This window comes from Crocodylus porosus, unplaced genomic scaffold (assembly GCF_001723895.1).
Source record: "Crocodylus porosus isolate Cpor-Errol unplaced genomic scaffold, CroPor_comp1, whole genome shotgun sequence".
Lineage (NCBI taxonomy): Eukaryota > Metazoa > Chordata > Crocodylia > Crocodylidae > Crocodylus > Crocodylus porosus.
The window spans coordinates 77,503,845-77,523,286 of NW_017728949.1; the positions used below are offsets into that span (position 1 = coordinate 77,503,845).

Genomic DNA, 19,442 nt, shown 5'->3' on the forward strand with positions numbered 1-19,442 from the left:
ATAGCATGGTCCTGCGGGCACCCAGCGCTTAAACCTGTGTTAACACCTCCTCCTCAGTGGATGCATCTACACAAGAAACTGATTGCAGTAGTGTCATGTGGTGGGAAGCGTGATGCGCTGGTACTGCACAGTAGTAACAAGCTACTATGCACTCAGTGTCACCTAAAAGGCTTTCGGCAACACTACTGCGCAGTAACTTGTTTATGTAAGTATTAAATGACTGTGGCAGCATCTTGTGTAGGTGCGGCCAGTGTCTACCTGTATCAGGGGTATGGCTGAAGGCAGTGTGGACATGCCTAGTGGTAGGATAGTTCCTAGTGGAGTCGTGCTGCTAGAGAAGAGAGATCTAGAAAGCATTGCAGTGGATATATTTTCTAGTAATAGGTGCTTTAAGCCCCATGTTTCCTGCACAAGTGGGTTTTTGAGATTTGTAGACCATAACTTCTGCATCTCTCTGCGGCATGAGGTATCTCTTGCTTGAGAGGAGCATTTCTCAGAACTGGTGTTCTGTCTTGCAGAGTTCTCTGAACACATCCCCTCACCCCACGTATTTCTGGGGGAGATTGTTATAGCATACACATCATTCCAGTCCTCTGGAAGAAACCTTCTTTAGTTTTGTCACACCAAGCCCTCGGGCTCTTCTGATTCACTTTGATTTAGTACAGGCTGTAAAGTCAAGTAAGATTTACATTTTTAAAAAGTGTTTGAGATTTATTTGAATGAAGGATTCTATGTAAAAAGAAACACTGGGCCAGCATGGTTATTTGGGCTATGTGTGGAGATGGGACTGGTCCTTGGATTGGCTTAGAAGATGGTACTTGTAACAAGATCACACTTCTTTCTCTTTAATCTTTGTACTATAGGTGTACTATAGGTGCATTATCCTTCCAATTTTAAAGAGACCTTCCTCCCAGGAAACCCATGAGTGAAGCCTCTCTGCAATGGAACCCCAGCCTACCCTGGCCTGGGTCCTACTACTGAGCCTGATCGCTGACTGTCTGAAAGCTGTTCAACCTCGAGACTTTACAGTGAAAGACATTATCTATCTTCATCCTTCAAGTAAGATTTGTTTTGCATGCCTACAATAGGCTGTTACTGTGCCAATGCATAGGGGAAGAAAAATCTCAGCCTTGGATGTCTCTGTTACCTGAATGTTTGAAACAGGAGAAATGCATCTTTTTAAAAAGAGCCTCTGCACTAAAAAAACTAGGCAAAAATATGTTCATATGATCATGTGTATATGCATATGTACTTACAGACCTATGGATAATTCCACCTCTGGGTCTACCCACTAGGCATGGAGCCCCTGTGGCCCATGACTATGGATACTTTTGAGGTGATTGCAAGGTAAAAGGGGACAGGGCTTGCCTGCTTGTCAGCTGCTATGCAGTAATGTCTTGCATGCATGGTTTTATTCTTCAGTAAATGGCCGATAATCTGTGGCAGCTTAATCTCTAATGAAAGAGGGCATTTACTGAGGACCAGCTGATGCACAGTGACTGGTTTGTCTGGCCATAATATTAGTTTCAGAACAGTGTCTCCTGGTCAGTTTGGGATTCAGATGAAGTCTGAGAGATCATTTTGGTACTAGCGAAGTGAAGGAAAATGCAGCAATTGGCATGATAGTTATGTGATGGTGAATACAGGTTAGCACATCTCTGGCTTTAGTTGCTGCTTCCTTGCAAACTTCTCATGTATTTTTGCAGCAATGTTTGACCCTCATGGTTGCTCATACATTTATGTCTTTAAATAGACTCACTGGAATAAGACTACAGTACATAGTACTTGGGCAAAGTGCCAGATTGACAGTCCTGGAGATTTATATTCTCCAGAGGTTGATGTCCTCTGATCATAGAACTGGTACAAGATGGCAGCAGCTAATGTGGCTCTGCCAATATACCTCAACAATTTAAAGGAGAGACTGGCTTGTCATCTTCTTCAGGGCCTAATCTAAAGCCTAAAATCAATGGAAAGAATCATGTAACCCTTAATGACTTCAGAATGGGCACTTTTCATTAAGACTGTCAGGTGTGATACATTTTCTTTCTGTGATGACGTGGTTCACTAGGGACTGGATTAAGATGACCAGTTTCTTCCACACAGGCCTGCATGTCTGTGCAGCAGTGGTTTTAGCAGGGAATGTACTGGCTTCAGTCCTTGAGTAGCTCCTGCCTCTGTGACTTCCCTTGTTCCTGCCCTGGTACCTCTGACTATGTCCCAACCCTTCAAACTATGGACTCCGGTTTGACCTCTGCTAGCCCCCTAACCTCTGATTCTGGTGAACCCTCTGGCTCAGTGTTTGAACTCTGGATTGACTGTGGCTTGCTTCCTGACCACTGATCCAGTAAATCCCCTGGCTCGGTGTTTGGCCTTTGGCTTGACCACAGCTTGCTTCCTGAACCCTGATCCTAGATATTCCTCTGGCTTGGCGCTTGGCCTCTGACTTCTGGCTTCCAATCCCCTGGTGTGTAACTTGAATTTGCCCTCTGTTGCTCCAAACCACAGCTTATGTCTGCAACCCCTGATCCACCCCCAGCCCTACTCACTAGACATGATGCTCCTGTGGACCATGACAACGCTAGCTCCAGCTGCTGATTTGAGGGGGAGAGGGGGTACATGCCTGCACAGCAGCTCCTGTTTATTGGCCTGTATAAAAGAAACTTGTCATCTTAAACCAGGTTCTAGTGGTCACCATGGACCAAGTCAAACTGAAACCAGCAACAAAGCTGTGTACCCTGCATCCTTGTACACAAGGATGGTTCGTTTGGTTTCCTGTTGATCGGTTTCCTGAGGCTTACACTGCTTGTCCGATTAAGCTTTCTGGATGGTGCCCGTGCATTCAAGTTTTTATGAAATCCTTTCATGTGTTTTGGAACTCGTTTGACTGTGGTCCTTTTCTCCATGCCATTAACATCTGGGGGTTTTTTTTCTTTTTTCCTGAAGAGCAAGTCGGCTCAGATAAATTGGCAAAGGCCCAATGAAGTCAGTGGAGCTGTGTCAATTTTACAGCAGGGGTAGATTTTATCCAGTATCTTTCTAGCCAAAGGGATACCTGTGCTGTGGGGAAAGGTTTCTTTTAAATAAATCATTTTCCAACCAAAAATAATCATTGCAGTTTAAAAAGAAAATGTATCAACAAGCTCATTAAGGGATGACAAAAAATTTAACTGGCACTTGAGGATATGTTGTTCAGTGCTCATTTGTCCATGTCTGATTCATTTTGGTGCACTTAATCCATTTGATCATTCATTTGAGTTAGTGCTCACAAATATGTGTAAAGGCTAAATAACCAAGCCCTAAAGATACAAGATAGCACTGTAATGTATTGCATATACACACATGCATGTGCATGTGCACATGTACACACACGTATTAGTTTTAGTCTTCCTAGATTTGTTTTTCTTTTTGCCAGCTCTCTGTTCCAGTTTTAACTTACTTTTTCACCTAGTGGCACCTTTCTGAATTCTCTCATAAATATTTCATTCTGAGTCACAATTTTAACCAAGTTTTCAGGCACGGGGACCTCCTCAGTTTTCAGCTGGGTCTGGAATGAAGCAAAACATGATTGTCTACAACATCTTTGTTTGAAAAATGTGTCTTTAGCTGTATGCTGAAAAAGATTAACTGTCCACAGTAATCTTCCTAATGAGGTCATTCAAGGTGAACCATTGCTGACCAGATATCATTACAGGAACTTACTGTGAAGTGGCCTTTTCTTTGGAATGTCCCTCTGAGGGAATGGAGGTCTTATGGCCCAAAGTGCAGTCTAGCAAACTTATTATCTCTTGTGATCAAGAGCCAAATGCGAGTTCCTTATCACTATTGCAACAACTATTTGAAACTTTGTTTTGCTCCAGTACCTCTTCAAAGTAATAAGGAAGAAAATACCACGCATCTCAGGGACCTCCACATTCTCCCCTTTCCTGTTTTACCATTTTCTCAGATGTGGTGTTATCCCTTAATTTATATGAGACAATATTTACACACATGCACCTAGGTTCATCCATATGCCTGGAATTTTTTCCCCCCAGAGAACTCTTTCTGCCTTTTAATATCTGGAAAGGCCATTTCCTTTTTTATTATCCAAAAATAAAAAGAGACCCATGTATGTTTTGGGCTGCAGGCTTTGGAACAGAAGAGGACAGCCCCTAATTTCTTTGATTTGTACTGTTTGCCAACACGTAACCAGCTCTCACTTTCAGAGGCAGATTTGTGTTGTTTTTTCATACCTGCTAAAACAAGTTGGAGAGGTTTATGTATTAATTTTTATGACATCATCTGGTCAGTTGATTTTGTTAAATATGATGGTTACATGACAAAGCATTTTCAGACATAAAGGTCCTGGTAAAATATCTGATTTTCCTAAAGCTGCTAATTAAACAAACAGCCATCCTCAACCTCTGCAGAGCTCAGCCTTGCAGAATTGTCAGGAACACATTCCAGTTCAGGCATAAAATCTACACAGGCACTCTTCAAAAGATGGTGAAAATAATGAAAAAATGAACAATATTTTATGCGCCCATTAAAAAAGCTTCTCATTCTAGTGAATTGGTAAGTAAAATTTTCCAAAGCTGATGTAGCTTTTGAAACATATCCAGGCCATTAAGAGTCTAGTGAGAGTCACCTACACTAAATAAGCCAGTCTTTTGGGAAGACTGGCTTTTGGAAAGAAGAAGGGGTGGCCATTGGATGCTGATTTAATAGCCTCACAAAGCTTTTATGGGGATACAGTGTCTGTTGGGCCAATGGCTGTAGAGGTATTGCACTGAATGTGACAGGCTGCTGGTTGCCTGATACAAGATGCAGTGAAGTTAATCTGCATTGTCTCTGTTTTATTTTGCCACACAATACCTGTAGTTTATTCCAGTGGGGTAAATTTGACACTGTTTTTATTATTATAGTACTGAAAAATTGTAACAATTTAGTAAATCTATTTAATATGTTTAATTTAGAATGTATTACAGATGTTTTGTCAAGAGAAAATTTAAGACCTAAGTTCCACCCTTGGTTAGGTAATGGAGATAAGTATACTGTTGATAATGGAAATTCAGAAAATTGATATTTTTCTTACTATTTAGAATATCAATACCCAAATGTGTTAGTTTATTTTTTTTAGTGCAGAGGTATTTAATCAACTTGATGTTGGTGCTGACCACAAAACATTATTGGCTGTAGCTGTGAAATAATACCGGGTTCAGAGGATGAACAAGTGTAGTCATTGTGCTGGTACTTCTTGGTCAGGCCAATTCTCCTTGAGGTAAACAGTATGTTTCCCAGGTTTCTTGTATTGCTAATGCTAATGACAGACTCCAGTACAATATTTATAGTGACGTTAATGGTTGCATTTCTAGCAACGTGTATTATAAGGTAGGGTATATGGACAGTAGTGCAACTGAGGGGCACAGAGACTGGGACAGCAGCCCTGGGCACTACCATTAGAGGGGGACAAAAATAGCTATTGCTGCAGCGGTGTTTGATTGCACTGTTGCCAACAGCAGTGTGGCAGCTAGTGCTGCCTGTATACAGCTGCCCCAGGCACAGTGCTGCCCTGCTACACCTCTGGGGATAGGAAACTCAACATTAGCATGGTACAGACTGTCTAAATGTGAATCAGTTTAACTGAATTTTATTCAAATTTTTCAGCCACCCCATATCCTGGTGGATTTAAATGCTTCACCTGTGAAAAAGCAGTGGACAATTATGAATGCAACCGGTGGGCTCCAGATGTCTATTGTCCAAAAGGTAAACTTTCTATGTGTTACTGGTTAAACTGAACCTATGCTAAGGAAAAATTCTCAGTATCTCATTATACTTGGTAGCAGAAAAAAGTATTTCCATTATCCTCTGAGAGTATTTGAATTTCAATGATTGGTATTTACAATTAAAGGTATCTGTCAGAGAGACTTGTGAATGATGCAAATGATCCTCTCTCCGTCAGGCTTGTCTTTGCAGCAGAAGGGGTTTGAAACTTTCATCTCTCTCCACATTCTTGCACAAACAGCAATTAAATCAGGCTATTTTATTTATCAGCAATTTATAGTTCTCTTATCACTTATTCTTCCTTCCTTCCCTCCATTTAGGACACAAGGCCCTACATTAAAATCCATGGGACTTGGGGCTGGATCCACAAACAGATTAGGGCCACATCCAGTGTGGACTACATCTTGGATACCTAAAATCCAGATGCCTCAATCCAGTGGGGCGATTCAATATAGCAAGGTGTAGGTGCATAGGATCCCTATACAGTCCATAGTGGTTCCTCCAGGAAGTGATCCAGTTTGCTTGAGCATAGGTGCACTCTACAGAGAAGTGGGGGAGAGGTAGGTGCTTCCAAAGGGTGACTCAGAAAGACCTGGGGCATCTAAACAGCCAGTAGGAAATGCAAAGCACAGGAGTATGTTCTCACTCTTTTCCAGAGATTAAACTCCTAACTTCTGCTGCACATTAGGCTTCTCTGTTTGCAAGTGAGCCACTGTACCTAGTCTGTCCTCTCTAGAGACAGGCACTTAGCTAACTGGTAGTGCTGCACACCTTTTTGTCAAGTAGTTTACTGGTTACAGCATTTCCTCAGGAAGTGGGAGATCCGTCTCCGCACTCAAGGCCCTCCTTAGCCTGAAGGAATTTAAAACTTCCTCTCCTATGTCCTAGGAAAGTACCATAACCACTAGGTTCTAGAATAGGCTGGGTGATCACATCTCCACCCCTCCTATTTAAGACAGGATACTGGGCACCTAGGAGTGGCAGGTATGGAACCATGACAATGGGAAGCAAGAGTGAGTCTAAATCTATAGCCTAGTACAATGATTCTCAACCAGGGTGCCACAAGATCCTTTTGAGGGTGTCACAGGGTACCACACAATGTTAGCACTATTAGGTGTGCAAACATAAACCCAGAGATTTCAAATAGGAATCCATGGCATTAAAAGCATTCTGACCTGTTGTGCTCTTCCTGAGTTCATTGCAACAGAAGAATTGCTCTATTTGTCTATAGTAAAAAACCCCCTAAGAGTTGGCATTTTCCAAGGGGTGCCTTGAGTCTAAAAAGCATGAGAACCACTGGCCTAATAGTTGAGACAAAACAGAGAAGTACAGGGTTCAGGTCCTTGCTTCTGGGACTCTTTATGAATTTGACGTCATAGAGTCATTGGCTGCTGTTCTGGCTCCATTTAAGACACTCTCCTGGGAGATGTGGGTTCAGATTCTTTCCAGATCCAGATGCTGAGGTGAGAGCTAAACCCACTGAGCTGTTAGGTAGGAGAGTGGTGCTACCCTGTCATCTCCTCCAGTAGCTATTTTATGCAGAGCCAGCTCTATTTGAAATGCATTGACAATGCCTAGTGAATTAAGCCCTGAAGATGATATAGATGGAGGAATCCTGGTGGGGCTTAGGTTTGAGATGGACACTGATCTGCTCTGCCCTGTCAAAACTGAGGCACAGATGTGTAGCTAACTATTTTGATGAAATGGGGAGAACAGTGCTGAGCACTGGAGAGTGGGATGGAGGGGTATGGAGGGTCTTAACTATCATGGTATGGGCTCACCACACTCTGGGGACTGCTGCTGCTGCTGTGGTTTGGGCTTGGGGTTTTGGGTAGGATGGGTTCCCTGTAAGCTGGCTGCAGCAGATCTAAAGGCACAGGCTCCTTGGGGGCTGCCATTCTGGTGCTTTCTCTAAATCTGTCCTCAGGGCTATTGCACATACTTGTAGTTACACCAGTGCTGAGGTTGTCCTAGGCACGTTCAGAGGTAGACATTTTAGGTTCCCAAGGAAAGTTAATTTCAAAGACATAGGTCTTAATCATACAGGTTATGTGCCAGTTTTGTAAATCTAAATTTTGGACTTGGACATCCAATTTCCTTTGTGGATCCTGCTGCTCTTGGCATTTTTCAAAGACACCAGGGCACCAGTGACATCAGAACAATCCCATTGGTCACTCATTTTCATTCAATTGTGCATCGCAGGGCACAAACAGAAGTGACATTTTTTGCCCAATCTGGCCGCAGAAAGCAGTCTGTAGCCATGACCAAACACAAGTGCACAGCTGCAGACCACTTCAAAAATGTCTGATTGGGCAAAAATCTGAACCCTCATTGCATGAGGGGGTCAGATGAAGCCATTTCAAAACAGAGAGTCTTCTGTAACTTCTGTCTGCGCTGCTTCCCAGCTTGTTGCTGTTTTCAGAATGGGAGGGAGGAAAGAGAGCAAAGGGAGTTCGGTCTGGAGTTTTTTCAGCTGCTGCTGGAGGGTGGGGTGGATGTATTGGAGTCCTGCCGAGGTGAGGGGGCTCTAATTCACCCACCTCACCCTCCAGTGCTGGCTGGGGAATGCTTCAAACTCAGCTTTCTCCCCCTCCCCCCTTTCCTCTCCCACCTTCTGTAACAGGAACAGGCTGACAGAGAGGAGAGGCCATTGCTAGGGGAAACCAGCTGTAGGTTGCAGCCAGCAGCTAGATTCCTTCCCCCCCATCCCCAACAGTGAACTTCTGTCTGTTCTGGGGGATTGTTGCAACTCAGAACACTTCCTACAAAGCATTTGCAGTTACAGCGGGGAGCTGCACTTCTGTCTGCAACCTCGTGCTTTGCTTTTTAGCAGTTCATACCACCCAAGATAATGCTGACATGGTTAGCTTTACAGTGCACAGAACATGTGGGAAAAGGATACCAGGGAAAATGCTGAAGTATTCCCTTGTGCACACAAAAAGCTTGGTTCTTACAATGCATCTATCAATGGAAAGTCTGAATTTGCACTGATATATGTGAAATGATGCTAGTAGCAAGGATAGATATTGATTCCTCTCTGAAACAGCAGAAGGAATATAGTTTTCAATTGGAGGCATGAAATACAATGGAACCCAGTTCGGGAAGAGTAAAGAATCTGATTAATTTGCAATTGAGATTTGTAATTTTGATACATGCAAACAACAAAGATGCTGTGAGGAGAAGTTTCTGTATTTTTCCTTGAATTGTTGGGAAGGGGAAGAGTAGGGCTATGGACAAGCACTACATTTGTGTCAGGAAAGATGCCTTTATGTGGAAGAGAACTGGCTTTTTGGGAGAAAAAAGGCATCTAGCTGACTGGTCCCTTTTCTTGCACCAGCTTGAATAGATGTATACTTCTTTTGAAACTGAGACATACACCCAATATCCCACAGTTCTCTGTTCTCCTTTCCTTCTTTCAAGGGGGAGGGAAGGAGAGCACCGGCTTCCTAATAGGACAGGCTGTAAGAGAGCTCGGCAGGGGGTGGGGGACCAATGGACCCTGCTGCTGCTGGATAGTAGTGCCAGTGCCTCCCCCGCAAAACATGGGTCACCCTGGATCTCTACAATGGCTGAGGGAGATACTCCCTTGTGGCTTCAGTGATCAGCTGCAGGGGAATACCCCCATCACTTGATTGGAGGGATGGGAGGGGGACATTCTCCCACAGCTAGAGCTATCCTGTGGGTCTAGGATGGTTCCAGCTGCAGGAGCATCTGCCTCTTGCCCTGTGTAGAGCTCTGTATGACCACAGTGCAAGGGGCAGGGGTGTTCCTTAGCTGGATATGTTCCAGACTGGGATGGCTTGAGCTGTTGCTGCCTTTTACTCCATGCACAACTCCAGAGATGTGTGTAGGGTGGAGTGGGGGGATTCTCCCACAGCTGGACTCAGACTAGGATGGATTTGGCTGCACTGTTTTTGTTGCCTAATCCCCCACATAGATGGCAGTGGCCCTGGTCTGTGCAAAAGGCAGGAGGCAGAGGCAATGCAGTTATCTCCAGCCAATGCCCGCATGGTATCAGCTAGAGATAGCTTGTCTGGCTCGGGGTGGGTGGGGGGAGGGGGGCGGTAATCAAAGGAGTAGCCTCTATTGTCCCTGGATGCAGAGCTCACCTTTCCAGGTAGAGGATAGCAGCTTGTTCATGTGTTTTCCAGTATTGTGAACCCTCTGAACTTCGCAGTGTTGGAACTGAGTGCCTGTTCCTAGCTGGACTCATATCCCTTTTGTATATATTTACACAATATGAACTTTTAAATTAAAATAATAACATTTTAATTATTGACATAATTCATCATGATAAAAAGAAAACAGTCTCTTGATAAACCATTGACTGTAGCCCAGAAGAAGAAAAAGATATTAATCCTGTCCAAGGAGGACTTCTTCCTGGGCTACGGAGTATAACATGATAAATGTTGAAGGCCTATTGTGTTTGATCCTGCTCCTAATGAAATCAATGGCAAGACACCCTTAAAACCGCCAAGCCCACGGCTAACTCAACCTTATCTCAAAGTAGAGGAACTCGGGTCTATTCTTTGTTCATTTCTCTTCATTCATTTTCTCTCCTTGCTCTGAGTATATCTCCTAATTTCCTTAATTAATTGTTTCTGCTTTCATCTTTCATTTCTCTCCCACTCTGACATTTTTTTTATATCATGTCTCCTTCACGCTCCATTTCTCTTTCTCTTTGTTACTGTCTCACTTGTTTTGTCATGTGTTTAGGGAAGTATTCCAAGCCTTAGTAGGGTCAGGGAGCCATATGTAGCTTGTCTAAAACAGGGAGCATCAGACAGGCAATGAAGAGACACAAAGGGATGGTATGCTCCTTCTGTGTCCCAACAGCAGTTTATGGTGGCTCTCTCTCAAAGGGTATTGGGGGAGGAAAGGGTATTGTCCTGGCCAGTTCATCAAAACTATGCAACTCCATGAACCAAGTATGATTTCTTATGATTACAGGGGAAGGAAAAGGGTAGAAATTATTATAACCCTGTCACAGCAGATTGCATTGCTATTCTTCCTTTTGCTACTGGATAAGTGTCTTTCTCTAAAATTAGTACAAGTCTCTGCAGGAGTTTCATTTATGCTAAGCTACAGTTAAGTTAAGACACTGCAAAGGACCTTGGGAGAAACAGGCTTCACTGACTGCTGGATGACCTGATAAAAGACTCAGTGAGTGAAAATGCTAATTCAAAGTAATTGTAGCCGAACAAGTTGAGGAGTTAAAGGTTGGAATTTGCTAGAAAAGTAGAGATAACAAGAAGTGAACTGTACTTAGCAGGGGAAAGCTGAAGATACTCAAATTCAATAAGGGAGTGAGCTAGAAAAGCCCAAACTCAGGAAAGAGTGAGTTCTAGATGCCTGAACTTGGAGAGGGCGAGCTGCACTTGGCAAGCAATGAGTTGCAGATGTCTAGACTTGGCTAAGAGACAAGTAAAGAGAGACATCTTGACAAAGAGCAAGATAAGAGTTGGGACAGACTGGGGGTTGCAAAACTTGTCCATAAATACAAGGGTTGTAAGACTTGCCCATTTGTAGCAACCTACAGGACATCTATGCATATAATGCATCATTTACTGTTGTCTGGACAGTTTCGATGATTGCTATACGGACTGTTTTATTGATGTCTGCAAGAAAAATCTTTGTGAACTGTGTATTGATGGCCAATGCTGGGAATCAATTGCTTTGGACTGCTGCGAGTGGAAAGCTGCTGTGAAGCCGGGCCTATGTCGCTTTGAGATGGAGAGGGTCAATGATGAGAGAGAGGAGGCATCAGAGGCAGGCAAGACAAGATGGTACTTGACATGCCAGCACAAGCTCAACCAAGTTTGTATGTGCAGCTTGCTGAAGGGTCTGCTTGTTGCGCTATGGACTACTCAGCTACTCAAGAAGCTGCGGTGTTACTCAGTAACCCACCAAAGGCACAATCTCCATGGTCTCCTGAGACTGATAGCTACCAATGATGATACAGACCTGCTAGCATACTGTCCTATCTGAGCTTTCAGCACCAAACTTGAGTTCAAGACGTTCTTTCTTTGTCACACCCAGTCTCCAGGAGGTTGGTTGCAGGCAACTGCCTCTTAGAGCACCCATCCCCAGCAGCCTGAACACCAAGAGCAAGGGCAGGCAGGAGGCAGGTTGGGAATCCTCCCAAACCCCCAAGTGCCTCATAACAACAGCCTCTTGGCAACATCTGTTTGTCTGAGCCCTTTACAAAGAATTCACATCTAGTCTTCTCAGAATAACTCCTGAAACTGTTCAAAATAAATACAGAACGCTTACTACAAGCAGGTGATGTTTTCTGGAAAGTAGCATTCACTTAGCCTAATATTTTCAGTATACACATGAATGTATTTAATGATGTTGTTTAGCTTGACATCCAGGATATATCTGAACTGTAAATCTACAGACTGCAGTGACAGGCCTGCTTCAAATGCCCTGCAAATACCGTGCTTTCTGTTTATCTCAGAAACCAAAAGACAGCAGTCTCAATAATGGAGACCAGCCATCCTGTTTCTTGTGTAGCCCAGACCAAGGGAGGTGCAGGAAATCCTTGTGTATATATTTGTTTTCTTAAGCGCTTAAATCAGAATAACATATAGAGACCAATGAAAATACCTGGTGTCACAGAAATAATTCCACCCTGTTTTGGCAATAATAACAATTCATATTTTTTAAATATTTGATCATCAAGAATGGTGAAGAACCAGGTTGTATTCTAGAAGACAAAATGGGTAACTCCAAGGCTGCTTTTAGTAAAAATGTGTTCTGACTTCATAAAATCTTATTTAACCTTGGGGCAGTAACTAATTATTCCTTTTGTTGTTGTTGAGAAAACAGTAAGAAACTCTTTCCAATATTCTCTTTAAATGATGAGCTAGTTTTTTAGAGACCTGCTTTTGAGCAGTTTATGAACTCCTGATGCTTGAATTAAAGTTTTCTTATCTTCTTGTAAAGATAGTAGAAATGTCTTGCATTCTTCCAAAGCAGGATCAATGTATATTTACAAAATGTGGGATTTTGGAGAAAGTAGTTAAGCAGGGTAGAAATTCTAATCCATTTTTAACTTCAAAATAAAGGATCCAAAATCTCCCGAGACTAGAATTATCTGATAACATTTTGCTCGCAGTTAGGCCTAAAGCTATCATGATACATTGGGAATGATGTTCTTTGTAGCTAAACTTCAGTCTTAATCAAAGATCAGGTTCACCGCATGCTCTACTTTTACTTTACCTCAGAGACTGAGACCAAGTCCTTGTGTTTCCTTCCCACAATTCATTCTTTCAAATGAATGCAGAATAATGGCTTAACCTAGATAGCAGGGTGTTAAAGCAGTGTTGGGCAGCAATGCAAGAAACACTCTTCACTTTACAGCTCTGGCTCTTTAACATTCTTCCTGTCATGCAGTGAACTTCCACTGACTAACACTGTGTTCTCAAAGGAAAAAGCTTGTTCTCCCTTTCTGCAGAACAAGTATAATTTTAAAGGGCCAAGTTTTATAATTGCTCTTGTGTTTGGAAGTCAGAATATTTGCAAGCTGTGGCTTGCAGAAGTGACCAGTGTGAGTAGTCTGACCAGGGATTTTTGAATGTGAACAAAGTACCATCAAGAAATGATGCAATTCACAGCTCACAGATAGACAAAACCAGAGCTGGTGTGTACCTGGGCTTAATGGAGAAAGATTAGGATAAATGCCACTATTACTTTTAATGCTGGTTTAAAACAGATATCAAAGTTATTTATTTTTTATGGTTGTAGCTCAAGACTGAGTCTCCTAGGGTACATACAGGTGTTAGGGAGAGGCTAGATTATATTAAAAATGGCCACCCGCTCTAACTTAGTTCACCCAGGTGTAGACCTTACACTTAGATCCCAAGTTAGGTGGATCAAAGTGTGATTTGGGTGTTGGGGTGGGAGGAGGGGTGGGAAGGATGAGGGGTTGGTTTGTCTGGGGAATGTAGTTCATCTGATGATTGGGGGGAGGGGGAATTGAGGAGCTAAAAATAGCCGCTGGTCTAAAGGGGTGGTGGAGAGAGCCCCCACGTTGCTAAACTCCCCCTGAAGACTGTGAGAGTCCCCTCATCACACCAAACCTTCCTGGAGCCCACCAACCTCCCTGTAGACCATGCTTGCCCTCCTGATCCCTCTGAGCTCCCCCCCCCCGCACAGACAATCCCTCCCACAGAACCTACTTGCACCCCTGATCCCTCCACTCTCCCCTGTGGACCCTACTTGTCCTCCTATCCACCCACTAGTCCCCCAGCCTGACTTGCCTTAGATCAGGTGGCCATTTTTAGGGGGAAGTTGGATGGAGTTAACCTTCCTGAATGTACATACCCCTAGAGTCAATAGCATTACACTGAACAAGAGAAGAGACTCCACACAAGGGAGTTAGTAGTTATTCTTAATTTGTGTTGGTGATGAGACCTCAGAATCTGGCATATTACTCAATCAGTTCATATTCTAGAAAGTCAGTTGCCATGTGTTTGTTTTTACTAAATGCAGAACCAGAGTCTGTATGTGCTTGTTTTTTATCTTCAACTTTTCTAAGCTAGTATATTTGAAAGTCGAGCAATATATTTAAAAAAAAATCAAAAGAAAATAATTAATGTTATGGTTAACAAGCCTCAAAGTTTAGTTTAGACCTCAAGTATGATGTCTAGAGTGTAATTATGAAGACCTAAAGTTATTTGCTTATTCCATAGGTTGGTAATCTTATCTGTGGAGGTTAGAAGAGTAAAGTTATGGTATCACCTTCCTTGGTTATCTGAACCTTTAGTAGATTGCTTATGTTAAGGGGTATTGACAAGATAAGAAAATTCCATCCTGGCATTGCATTTTTAACAAACCAGAAAGATCTCATCACTAACCAATAGGAGAGGAATGGTAGGGCTCACGTAACGGAAACATTCACACATCTCAATGTATATAGTCTGCAGATTGAAAAATACTTCTCCTATTGAACTGCAAGTAAGCCTGGAAACCAGAATGAAGTCACCATTTTAAGTGCCTTTGGGTAGATTGTATTGTGGGATATGTTAGAAGCCTGTCATCATTCATTGGTTTCAGGTGGTGCTTGTTAATGGTGACCTTCTCCTCTGTTCCAAGAGGCAGTACAAAATTTATGCATTAAGTGCAGTTTAGGCTTAACATTCAGAGGCCTTGTTCTGTGTTTGTATTGGGAATGAACTACCTTTGAGGTCCAATCCTATGACATAATGAATGCATTCATATCCTACTGCCAGCATATGCAATTCAGAAGTGCTCATCATCAGATCAAATCAGGCCTTGACCTTTTAGGAAGATAGGATCTGGAAAAGGTATTAAAAGCTTTGTATTGTTATGGCTGCATTTTTTGCCTTTTTGGCTCATTAGAGACCAGAGGTGTTGAAGTCTATCTGTCATGGATATTGCCACTCAGCTTAAGAGCAGGCCAGAATCGTGACAAACCTAGTGTTTTAGTTGCTCAGTAAATAACATGCAAGTCCAGTAGTCTTCCTTTTTCTAGTTACTGAATTCATAAAAAGTATAGAGTATTCAAGGCACAACTCTAGTTTTAAGAAAACAGTTGCACAAGAACATCCACTTAAATGAATTACAGGCTATACTGTGACAGCATGTGAATCGTTCATTAATATCAAACAAGAAAGAAACACAACTGAGAAGAAACATAGAATGGAGTGTTGCCTTTGCTTTATATCCTACTGCTATCATGTTAGGATGTTAGAATACTGTTTTTTCAGTTTCCTTTGAAGGTTAAATAAAGAAGTAAAAATTCCGTTAAACATGAAGACAATTTCTGAGGATGTAAATCATTATACGAGTGATATATAATCATTATATCTCTCTTACATACTGTAATAATGGTCATGTATGTATGTGTGTGTATATATGTATATGATTTCATAGATTTCATAGACATTAGGGCTGGAAGGGACCTCGGGAGATCATGAGTGTGTGTGTGTGTGTGTGTGTGTGTGTGTGTGTGTGTGTGTGTCTGCCTGACTCATATAATGTAAATCACTCATACAATGATTTACATCCTCAGAGCATTTTCCAACCATGACTAGTCTAGCATTTTCAAAAAGGAGGGGAGCATGTTTTCCTGTAGAGGTGGGTTTAAAGAATTAGCCAGAGGGTGGTGAAGTGCAGAAAACGTATAGTTGATGTGTAAGTTTCCAGTGATACATGGTGGAGGTGATGGAGGATATGATTAACTTTGTTTACCAGAAGGTTGCTCACTTTTCAGAAGCCTGAATACTGAACTGGTTTATCCTCCCAACTGCCTTGCAAAGCAGACAGGTGCTTTTATCACCATTTTAGAAGTAAAGAACATGAGGTACAGAGATGAAGAGACTTATGCAGGACCTCACTGGAAGCCAGTGGCAGGGCCAGGATTAGAATATAGTAAATTTTGAGTAGCTACTTTGTCCACTGGAGTGTGGGCTGGGAGACAGATGATTCTTATTTGCAATGTTCTTAATTATCCTGCAGAAGAAAAGCATGAAGTTAGAGAATCTTCCTATCCGCTTAAATTGAGTGGGAATGAAAGTTCAGCTCCAGATACAAACATGCATTGCACATACTTGAGATGGTGAATTAGCTAATGGTATCAAAGTAAAGACAGGACTGGCCTTCAGACCTGTATTTGTTATTCTTTTCCATAATACAACTGTGTATAGTGAAGGTGTCTGTTTAGTTCAGCCGTGATATGTAGATCCATACATCCATCTGCATCAAACTTTTAGAAATGTTTGGGGTCTGAGCTTCTGTATAAAATCTTACAGAACTCAATTTTACTGATTGGCATAGGGTGGGAGTTTGGCTTAACCGTCCATTTTTGTCTTTTCCGTGACCCTTGATGCCAGTGATCTGCTTTCCTATTTACAGGATGTGATCATAGCAGCTCCATTAAGTTTGATTTTGTCCAAAACAGCAGCAACAACAGCAGTTCCCTCTCTCTTTTTCTCTAGGTACAAGATACTGCTTCACACAACACAAGCTGGAAGACAGTGGAAAGAGCATATCTGTCACCAAGCGATGTGTGCCATTAGAAGACTGTTTGTCTACAGGCTGTGTAGATTTAAAATACGAAGGACAGAAGGTTAGCAACAAAAATGATCATTTTTTGGTATAAGCTACACAGAACTCCTTAGCTTTTAGCACGAAATCTGACTTGCACAGCAAGTGGAAGAGTATTACCAACATAGTAATATCTCTGCTTTTGATCAGCTCCTATGTTTTATGTAAGTGGTTGTATTTCACAGAATGAAGGAACTATCCCGTTAACCAGGAGAGAAAGGGGATTAGGGCCAAACCCTGTTCATTATGAACTGGGAGCTGCACCACTGATTTTCCTGGTACAAGAATCTGGCCCATCTTAAATGAGAACATATAACTTCTGTAAGTCAAGAAGAAGAAATGTACAAAAGTGCACTCATGAATAAGAGGAAATCCTGGTGTCCTTACTCAGATTTTCTTCTGCAAAAAAGCAAAGGAAAAGTTTTTGGCTGAGCAAAGGCTAGAGAATAGGTGGAGTAGTGTTAGAGTTAGAAAGTATATAAACAAAGAACGAAAGAGGCAATAGAATATGAAAGGGAAAAGGTAACATGATCCCTCCATCTTCCCTGAGGAATTAAAATGACAGATCTTCAAGATGAAAGCAAGAGAGATGGCTAGACATTTTTGATGGTATGTTAAAGACCCAGCTAATGCCTCAGGGAAGAAAACTGTTCTACTCTATTTGAAAACAGTTTTACTTAGTTACGCTATTATTTTTCTCATCCAGTTCTTTTTAGTGAATAATAACGTTGTCTTGTGACGTGTTTTTTCCACCCCAATCTCATAGGGTGCCTATACATGTGCTCCAACACCTGCTAATTAGAGTACATCAGACCAGACTCAATTAACCCTTGCCTGGGCTCTGGGGGCCTCTTGGGGCTGCAGTGATCCTGCCTTGGAGCCTGGCTGGCAGCAGAGTATGGCTCCAGCTGGCCAGGCTCCAGCTTTGGATGGCGCATGCACTGCTCCACTTTTTTTTCCTGTAGGCTTTTCTGACCCCTGAATATCCACAGGACAAAAAAAACCCTCTGTGTTGCTCCCTTGCAGTGTGGAGAGCAACTCAACATGCGATATGTGGCACTACAGACATGTCTGCAGTGCCACACACCACACAGCTGCACCCTTCTGGACACTGCCACACTGTACTATTTGACGACAAAAGAAGCAGTGATTCAGCTCTAAACCAATGACTACTTCTCAATCCATTGATTAGCCTCAGCCCCTTTCTTTCATTAGTCTCTCTCAGTGTAACCTCTGCAGGAATCAGGCTAGTGACCTTGTTAAATGGTAACCAGAAAACCTTTTCTTCCTCCCTGAAATATTGAGGAATGGGAAAATATGGGAATGTTAATCTTGATTGGATGAGATGTTTCACAACTCTTAATTACATTGGCATTTTTCCAGTAGTTCAGAGAAGCAATTTTATGAGACCCATAATTTTATGAGACCCAATTTTATGAGGCATTCTATTTTACTTGGGTCCCTTTAAGGGGAGAACTAACTTCCTATGACCTTGAAAAGGGTCCATCTTACCTCTACATAGTGCCTGGCCAGCTATATCAGTTGTTGCAGGGATTGACCTGTTGACTGCCCCACTCCATATCCACCATATGTTTGCTGCATGTGGTTTCTGCTGTGTAACTCCTGTTCCGCCCCAGAACTGAGGTCCAAGTTCCTAGGTAGTTCCAGGTGGCCCTGTGTAAAATACAGCCAAAGATAATTGTTTAAAAATGAAAGTTTTGGCTCTTTCAGACCACAGCCTAGGACACCCATCTGTTCTAGACATTTCTCATAAGTCTGTGAGATGTGGCACTCTCTATTAATCTTGTAGTATTCTTGACACTTTCTCAACTTTGACATTGTAATTACCCTAGACAAATCATGTCTCCAGCACTGTCCAGAACAAGGCAGTGACTGAAACCATACTGTCTTCAGTATTTACATTACTGTTGTTCCTAGACATCTCAGCTGAGATTGGGACACAATTGGCCAGACACTGAAGAAGTGTAGACAGTTCCTTAGAATTCATGTTCTATATAGGTTGATTGACAGAAGGACTTGGGGGGGGGCGAGAGGGAGGGGTACGGAAGGGGTCGATGACCATGCCAATGATGCCTTAGTTCCACTATTTTTGCTACTGAGTTTTCTTCAGAAGTGGAATGATACAAGTTATTGAAATGAGTTTTTTTCTTTCAGATCTGCACTTCCTGCTGTGAAGGAAATATCTGCAACTTACCATTACCAAGAAATGCAACTGATGCAGTATTTGCAACAACATCCCCTATAAACCAGACAAAAAGACTTTCACAACACATATCACTAATAACTTCGTGTCTCTTATTGGTATTTACTTCATAGCAATATTACAAGGTGCTGTTTTTATGGTCAGAAAAGGTAAACCAACACTTGCATATTTTTTGAATCTTATCTTAATATATGTTTTAAATTCCAGTATTTCAAGGACATTCCCCAAATTTAATTTCTCCCCGAATGTTTCTTGTCTTTCAGTCAGTGCAGAGTCTAATGTACCTGATATATAAGTGCAACTGAAGGAGGGAAGAAACCTGGTTGTTTTAACTTTAATATTTTGAGTATAAATACATTTTAAAGTTAGTGGTTTGTAGCATACA

The 19,442-nt window shown here is 42.1% G+C and overlaps 1 protein-coding gene across 2 annotated transcripts in view; it reads left to right on the forward strand.

Moving 5' to 3' along the window:
* The window catches only part of LYPD6 (LY6/PLAUR domain containing 6), an 88,130-nt gene extending 68,924 nt beyond the window's left edge, over positions 1–19,206 (forward strand). For both annotated transcript variants that reach the window (XM_019554236.1, XM_019554234.1), the window contains exons 2-5: positions 875–1,059; positions 5,644–5,742; positions 16,725–16,855; positions 19,009–19,206. In XM_019554236.1, coding sequence (XP_019409781.1) covers positions 942–1,059; positions 5,644–5,742; positions 16,725–16,855; positions 19,009–19,170 — 510 coding nt within the window. In that variant the 5' untranslated portion in view covers positions 875–941 and the 3' untranslated portion in view covers positions 19,171–19,206. The remainder of the gene's footprint in view (positions 1–874; positions 1,060–5,643; positions 5,743–16,724; positions 16,856–19,008) is intronic.
* Positions 19,207–19,442: the final 236 nt, after the last annotated feature.